Source organism: Ictalurus punctatus, chromosome 3, assembly GCF_001660625.3.
Source record: "Ictalurus punctatus breed USDA103 chromosome 3, Coco_2.0, whole genome shotgun sequence".
Taxonomy (NCBI): domain Eukaryota; kingdom Metazoa; phylum Chordata; class Actinopteri; order Siluriformes; family Ictaluridae; genus Ictalurus; species Ictalurus punctatus.
The window spans coordinates 29,479,135-29,488,292 of NC_030418.2; the positions used below are offsets into that span (position 1 = coordinate 29,479,135).

Genomic DNA, 9,158 nt, shown 5'->3' on the forward strand with positions numbered 1-9,158 from the left:
AGATAGCAAAAGGATTCTGTGAAGTTTCGTTAAAGTTACATTTCATTAAAATCTGTACATGTAAAATAAATACCGTACTAATAATATAAAAAAAAAATAATACTGTGATTTACTCACTTACAGGTACTCGACCGCCCCCTAATGGGTATTTTACACATTACATTCACCAGCATTACGGAATTGTATTCCTTCCTTCCTTCCTTCCTTCCTTATGAGTTACTTAACATGTAGAACATGGAATCATGAAATTCCTGTAGCTTGAAACACATATTTTTCTCTCTTACACACTTCCCTCGCACATTTTTTTTCACAAAGTTTTTCTCAAACATTTTATACTGTGTGTTTCCCCCCTCTCTCTTTTTCTCTCACACAAAATCTTGATTTCTCTGTGAGGTTTTGACAGTTCGTCCAGACCTTGTTTTTCACCCTCTTTGGTGAAATGATAGTAGTGTGACTGGAATTAGACTCAGGGAAATCTGCTCCTGGTTGTTCTTCCTGTACTGGAATTTCTGGGGTGTTATCAGGGATAGTAGTCACAAGTTAATCCTGACCATGAAATTCTTTGTGAAAGTCATCATCCAGTTTGACTGCAACAGAAGTTCATGGTGGAAGCTCCGGTAATGTTCTGACACTAATCGTAGTACTTTCTGTAACTTCTTTTTTGCCTTTTGATTGGCCCTTCTCACTTTCCAAAGATCAGAACAGGCTGGTTGCAGGTGTGTCTCCAAATTAGGAACTGTAGTTTGTTGTGGATAAAAATGACATAAAATAAACATGAGGGAGACCTAGTATGAGTAATATGTAATTTTATTGATAATTCACAGGACTGGTGGGTGCGTAATCTTGAGGAGAGCGGTAGGGGAAAGAAAATGGGGTATGTCCAGGGGACATGGGATAGTCAGCAAAGGTGAAATAAGAAGACCACTGAGAGTGGGGCGGACTGACAGGTGAGAAGAGGGAAGAATGGTCAGAGCCCAGATCAGAGAAGGTGACATCTTCCTCAGACTGAAAGCTGGAGGGAGGTTCTGTCTGTGTAGAGGCGTCAATACACACATTCACGGGGTGGATTCTGTATCGGAGAGGGGGTGCTGCGAAGAACGTTAAGTAGCACCATGATGTCAGCAGTGAGATGCGTGAGCTGATAGTGAGTGTCCAGATCCAGATCCAGACGGGCACCTAGACACACAGAAGCGGTATTAGGCGGATATTGACGAATTGGATTCACACTTTAAGATCTTTTAAGAGTAACACACTATGGTTTATTAGTCAAAAAGTCAAAAAGAAGTATAAGAGCTGAGGAGTGCAAACACACACACACACACACACACACACACACACACACACACACACACACACACACACACACACACTCTCGTACAGTCAAGGACGGGCATGTAGACATAACACACACACACACACACACACACACACTCTCTCTGTCTCTCTCTCTCACACACACATAACATAACTTTACAAGAATAATAAAAAGGAGTATTAAGATATTATAAGGGTAATATCTTATAATAATAAAATATATACTCTTTATAAAATACTCTTTATAAAAAGTAGTAGGATATGTAGGATAGTAGAAGGGTAATATAATGATATTATGAAGTAGGAAGTACAGTAAACTATTTTGCAAGCAGTATAACTATATATAAAATGTCTTGCAAGGAAGGCCTTAATTTTAAGAGAAAACCATGAGGAGCCATTTATAAGGGTAGCTGAGTCAAGCTGCCCCCGCGAGTTGAGAGTGAGACCAAGGTCTCTCTAAATTGTTTTGTCTCTCTCCACTTTCGAACCTAACGGTAAATTGGAAAGCCCTTTTTCAAAACATAATGGTAAATTGGAAAGGCCTTTTTCAAAACATAATGGTAAATTGGAAAGGCCTTTTTCAAAACATAATGTTAATGTAGATGAGCTCTTTTTTAACCCTATTGGTATTGATATCAGTCTTTCTGAAATATATTTGTTATCTACTGTGTAAATACAGTATAAATACTGGAGCTTGAGCTCCGGGTGTCAGATCACTTCTGGAGAATTCTCATCGGTGTGGATCTCGTGTGGTGGAACGGAACCAATAAATCTGGACCCTTGCTTCTTCTCACTCATGGCTGGTGTCTTTTTTTCTATCTCCAATTGGGTTTACAGATGTGAGTATTTGCTTCTATGTTGAATTTTAAGTGTTTTTGGGTAATAGGCTAAATTTGGGCCAGCAAGTTCTTATGTCTGCCCATCATGAGCTGACCTTTGGGAGCAAGGGCATGGACACCAGTCTTGCAGTGTGCACACTGTATGGTACGGCATCCACTTTCGGAAGAAGAGGTAGATTGAAGCTCCAAGTTCGGAAGAAGAGGTAGATTGAAGCTCTTCCAGCCTCTTGACTAAACCCATTGCAGTTACTGCAACACGGCCAAGGAGATTGTTTACATGGGACCAGTCACCACATATGCTTTAAAGCTATACTGCCTATCTTTGAAGGTAATCATAGCTGTGAACTGTCCTCTGCAGTGCAATGTACCTCTGTGGCTCTCAAGTTTCACACTGACATTTTTCAGTTGTGGCTTGTACTTCAAAACAGAGGTTTTCTCAGAAATGACGCTGTTTTGTCAGCATCTGTATCAATTTTAAATTTTAATTTAAATCTATGTCTGTGCCTTGAGTGAGGAGCGTTACTATCCATGCACCACTTGGATGAGTTAACTCACCAAGGAAGTGTGTTACGTTGCTGCCCTCTTGTGGTTTGCTGACATCATGAACTTCTCGGCTTCAACAAACCTCAGTAAAGTGACCCTTTTTCCTACATTTTTGACACACCACACTTTTTTGCAGGACACATGTCCCCTTTTCCATGATATCTTCCACAACTTTTACATCTCCACTCAGTTACATGCTCAGTCCAGTTTTGTTTCAAGCTCTCTGCTTCTTTCATCATGATGGCATTTCCTCCTCAAGTCAAATCAAGTCAATTGGCTTTTATTGTCATTTCAACCATATACATCTGGTACATTACACAGTGAAACGAAACATATGAGGTGTGGCCACCTCACTGATTTGAGCACTAAGGTTACCAGCCTGTTCACTGACATGTCCACAGACTTCTTCAGACTGTCCTGTTTCACGAGGTGTACGGCGTTTCTGAGAGTCAAGTCAGGCAATAATTGAAGCTTTTCTGACAAATTTCGATCTTGAATTCCAATCACGAGACTGTCATGAATATTTTCATCTTTAGCAGCACTGAAGTCCCATGTGTTCGCTAGCTCATGGAGGCTACGGATATATTCCTCGGCGATATTACCTGGCTTTTGAGCCCTCATTTGAAAGCGTGCTCATTCATGAATGACATTAACTTGGGTACAAAGTAGTCGTCAAGCTTCTTGATTACAGTATCACAGTCCTCTCTTTCTTAATTTCTGAATGTAAATGTCTGATTCACTGTTTGGTTTCTTTTCCTATCAAATAAAGCAACAAAAAGACCTGCACTTCAGCCTCTTCTTTGTCCAGTTTGGTAGCTATCCTGTAGCTCTCTGATGCCATTCTGGCCATTGTTCGGCGTGGCTAAAATCAAAATTGTCTGGGGGCTGAATCTATGCCATTATGTTAATGGCACTCCACTTCTGACATCATGTGATGTCTCATTAATTATTCAAATACAACAACCAATGGCATGTCTCCAGCAGCAGACCTTTCAATATTATTATATGTTTGTGTTAGAAGTAGTTTTGATTATTAAAATTACAATATGCAGTTTGGGTGTAGCATGATGTATAGATATAAATTATATAAGACTGTAATACAGTAAGCATACAGTATTGTAGGTTTACGTCATACGTCATTCCTTTGTGCAGCTGCAAACTGCATGCAATCTCAAAATCTAATTTTGATGGTTTTATGCAGCAAAGCCATACGGTCACCGATTTGGATAATGCTCCTGCACCTTCACAATGGCAGTGCACATTAAATAAGAATTTACACCAGTATTTGGTTGAAGAAACAGCAGGACAAATGGACAATGACAAGTCAGAGCTATTGAAGCTTTAATACAGTGCACTTGACACACTTCTTGGAGGAATCAGCTGTTGCTTTGGTGAGTGATCAGTTTTTGAATCTGAAGTTACTCCAGCACATCATGTCATTAACCAAATCAACCATTGTTGAGACGGAGTGTATTGTTGCTAAACAGTTGATTTCTACACAAATTAAAAAAGGAGGTAAACATTAAATGAACACAAAAACTCTTTTCAAAGTACCACAAAACATTAGAAGCAATGCCAAGTGTACTGATGGCTTTGAAGACCGGATTAACACTTGGCGCTTCAACCATAATGTGTGAAAATGAGTGAAAAGATAAAGGAACCTTAGTTAGGTTAGTCTTAGTTAAAGGTCACAATAGTTAAAGAAAAGGAAAACATAGAAATACACAGTAGATGAGTTCACATAAAAGCTGAATGACACTGTTTTGTCCTGCTGAAGGAGAAATAGAGACAGTCTCACCTTCAGTTTATGGGTGGTTGTCATGGGAAGGAACGGTGCACACTCAGAAAGGATGTGTTAACAATGAATAGACATCCGTATACATCCATCAATGGCCATAAACGGTCCATTTTCTTTTCATATTAATCGCTGCTTTGTAAATTTCCTCATAAGCAATCTCACACAAGGTTTTCTGGCCAGGTTTAAATATTACCAAGAGTGTCCAAGAATCTGTTGCAGTCTGTAATATATTTGTCACATTATAACTGACCTCATTAAATATTATGTTTTCCCTGACAATTAAACCTCCTTTGATTTCTAATACTGCATCAGACTACGTTTTAGCTCTTGCATTAGAGTTATATAGATGAGTCTTGTGTTTAAAAAAATATATTATGTGCTTTTGATTGCCAGAAAAACTGATTCACCAGTGGAATACAAGATGGCCCACAAGAGGCGAGGCAAGGCACTAATCTTCAACCATGAAAATTTTCAATATTTAAAGAAACGCCGTGGCACAAATAAAGACAGAGACAACCTCAGAGAAAGGTGCACACTCACAAACATTCAAACAAATATGATAGTGCCATTTTTCGAAAAAGCAATACTGACTAGATAACTGTTTTCTCTGTTTATGTAAAATTTCAAGTGTCCTGTAACTCTCTGGTAAATTTTATCCTGAGAACAAAGTATGTATTTTCAGAGTGTCACGATCTCCCCTTCTGGCAGTCTGCTCGGAGAGATGAGAGGGCGTGCGCATGCACGAGCTATGTGCACAAATGCTCAACGAGCGCATGCTCTTTGGATGTTGACAACCGTGACATTGTTTACTGTGGACATGTGTGTTTGTTTTGTTTCTGTTTTGTCTGCTCCCTGTTTTGTCATTGATTGTTGTTCGGGGATGTGGCTTTATTGTTTTCAGCTGCCAGCGCTTAGAGCTGATTATATTTGGGATATATACCGCTCGCGTCCCTGTACACCTCGCAGAGTATTAGATATAGTTAGTATAGTCAGATACGTTGTCCATGTTATGTTCCTTGATAAATTTAGTTAGGTTAAACTTTAGATTAGTAGATTTAGTCCACGCTGGTTTTTGCGCTCCCAATTCACAGTACTAGTTCATGTTTCTTGTTTTGTGTTTTGATCCTGTTTTCTGTGACTGTGACTTTGATTCATACTTTGCCCTGTTTATGCCTGTTTGCCGATCGCCTGACCTTTTGCCTGTCTTGACTATGTTTTTGGATTACGATTTGGATTTGTCTGCCTGCACTTTAATAAATAAATACGTCTTTACCTGCACCTGCTTCCGTACTCTACTCCCGTACGTCTTGCAATGTGACACAGAGAGGGAAAAATACCCCAATTTATTTTCTATTTGGTTCCAAGGTTTAAAGATTAAACTACCTAAAATCAGTCATAAAAAATAAAATTAACTTAGTTTTGCTACTTGTATTTCAGATTTCAAGACTTAGGATTTGAAGTGAACCCACACAATGACAAAAGTAAGAAGGAAGTGCTAGAGGAAATACGTAAAGGTACAATCCTCTTGAACTTCAACATGTTTCTGAGAACTGATTTGTTTATTGTAAATTGTGTTGTACAGTGTCAACATTGTGAACTTTTTAAACTACAGCTGCCGCAGCCAACCACGAGGATGCTAACTGTTTTGTCTGCATTTTCCTAACTCATGGGGAAGAAGGGCAAATTTATGCCAAGGATGATAAAATTAAGATTAAGGAAATAACAGATTACTTCAAAGGAGATCAGTGCAAGAGCCTTGTAGGGAAGATCTTCATCTTCCAGGTGACTGTGATGCCATTTAATAGCACTTCAAAATACTGGACTACTTTACCATCAGTCATTTCATTACATTAGCAGGAAACTATACATATATACATGCTGTATTATATATATATATATATATATATATATATATATATATATATATATATATATATATATATATATATATATATATATATATAATACTGAAGCTGAAGGTGCTCTCCATCTGCCGCAGCTCAGCATACAGTGGATGAAGAGGGTTTCCCAAAATGGACCTGATTTTGTTTCTTATTCTCTTCTCCACCACTGTCTCCAGATTGTCCAGTTTGTGAAAAACAACAGAGCTGGACTTCTTCAGCACTTCAGCAGCTTGTTGAGTTTGTCAGCCTCCCCAGCCTTAATTCCACCTCCCCAGCATGTCACAGCAACGAACAGGGCACTGGCTACTACAGCCTGATAGAATATCTGCAGTAGTTTGCTGCTCACGTCAAATGACCTGAGCCTCCTTAAAAAGAACAGTCTGCTCTGTCCCTTCTGGTATAGAGCTTCAGTGTTTTCCGACCAGTCCAGCTTACTGTTGATGTGCACTCCCAGGAACTTGTATGAGTCCACCATCTCTATTTTATCCCCTTGGATGGTAATAGGTGTTGGGGGTTTTCTGTTTCGGTGGAAGTTATTTGGTCTTGCCGATGTTGAGCTGAAGGTGGTTATCCTCAGACCATCAGACAAAGCTCTCCACTACACCTCTGTACTCCTCCTCCTTATCTTCACTGATGCAGCCTATGATAGAGGAGTCATTAGAGAATCTCTGGAGGTGGCATTTACCAGAGTTGTAACTAAAGTCAGAGGTGTATATGGTGAATAGAGAGGGTGAAAGCACAGTTCCTAGAGGTGCGCCGGTGTTGCACATCACCACATCTGACAGGCTATGCAATCGGACGTACTGTGGTCTGCTGGTGAGGTGAGGTATTTTTAAGGCTAGTAATCGTAGTAATCCTGTTCATGCTCTCCCATACCTCTTTGGCACTCTTTTTTTCCAGCTGGCACTCTAGCCTCTCCTGGTAGGTGTTTTTTGCTTTCCTCAGCTCCCTCCTTAGCTCCTGAACTGACCTGACCTCCTCATTGTCTCCTGCCATGAATGCTCTCTTTTTCCTGTTTAAGAGGGCTTTAATGTCTTTGTTGATCCATGGCTTGCTGTTTGAAAAACAGCAGAACTTCTTTGTGGGTACAATGCTTTCCTCACAGAAGCGTATTTATAATGAAGAACTCCAGCTTTATAAAAAGATATATAAGATAAGATAAGATAAACTTTATTGATCCCACACTGGGGAAATTCCCTCGTTATAGCAGCTCAATTACACAAGAAACAGATAGGAAAGAATACACATTAAATAGGAATAGAATAAAAAATGTCTAAAAAAATATATTCAATAGGAATAGCAAAATAAGAAGAAAAGTAGTAAATAATAATAATAATAATAATAATAATAATAATAATAATAATAATAATAATAATAATATGAAATGCATACCAATGTGTTATGAAGGCTCAGTGTAGCTTCCCTTAAAATAAAGAACCAAAGGTTCAGGTACTGTACAACACTTGTAAAGTCTAAGTAAGCTCAGTTTATTTATACATAGCCCTGTTTGTAACTTTTTGATCATATAGATTCATTGGCTGATCACATTTATATACTGATTTCAATGTCTTTTTCTGAATAGGATTCTGTTCCTTTCGTCATATCATGTCTGGATCGTTCTACATTCAGGATTTATGTGAAACATAACAGCATCATGGCTCACCTATGGAGTTCACTGAGCTCCTAACACTGGTCAACCTGAAGGTTTCCCAACGCAACATCAACCTGAGAAGACAAATGCACAAAAAACAGATGCCTCTACTTTATTACTCACTTATCTATATGTGTATATATATATATATATATACACACACATCATGCCCTGTAATGGACTTCTGTCCAATCCAGTGTGAATTCTCTGGTGTTCCCAGAATAGACTCTGGATTCACCGTGACCCTGAACAGAATAAAGCAGTTACTAAAAATGACTGAATGAATATATCTTCATTAAAATATTCATAAGACATAATATAACTCCAAGACCGAGGTACTGTGCTGTCCAAATCAACTCGCAAATGCAACAAGCCAGTAAAAGTCATGTGCAAGTAGAAAAAATAATAGTTAATAGATATCTTATTAAGCACTGTTATAATTTACCTAAGTACATTATTACTAACCACAGCAAACATGCAAATTCACACATCATTTTCAATTATTATAATATAATAGACATTTAAAGGAAATCATTACTGAATGTTATTCAACAAGTTACACAAGATTAGACCACACAGGTATCGTGGGGCGTGTTTATTCTCGCTTTGCATAGGTGGCAGTTACTTTCGTTTTCATTGTGCAAAGGTTTCTGAGCATACAATGTGTACACACACACACACACACACACACACACACACACACACACACACACACACACACACACACACACACACACACACAGACACACCCTATGGAACATGAGCTGGAATTCTTGAAGTTACCTAATAAACAGCTTGGTCACTTTGTAAAAAAACAAAACAAAAAAACACCAACTAGGAAACAACAGATACTCAGTGGTTTAAAAGAAATATCTGGTAGTTTTAAGAAATATGTGTTAATTATAATCCTTATTGGTGAAATGACTGATATTTACTGGTGGACCAAAGCACAAGGTATCTTGAAATACAGAGTGAAATGAAATTTTCATGTATATTCTTATCATGTGCCTGATTTCACTATCGTTCTTATTTACTCTCTGATATTAGTCACTTCAGGTTTTCCCATAATTTATCATTTTTATACATTTTTTTACATTTTGTCTTTTATT

General features: G+C 38.3%; 1 protein-coding gene across 1 annotated transcript; it reads left to right on the plus strand.

The window, feature by feature from the left end:
• Positions 1-4,912: 4,912 nt before the first annotated feature.
• On the plus strand, positions 4,913-6,715 carry LOC108262887 (caspase-6-like). Its single transcript, XM_017463240.1, has 4 exons — positions 4,913-5,022; positions 5,932-6,008; positions 6,107-6,276; positions 6,575-6,715. Exons 1-4 carry the CDS (start codon positions 4,916-4,918, stop codon positions 6,713-6,715), a joined length of 495 nt encoding a protein of 164 aa, XP_017318729.1. The 5' UTR covers positions 4,913-4,915.
• Positions 6,716-9,158: the final 2,443 nt, after the last annotated feature.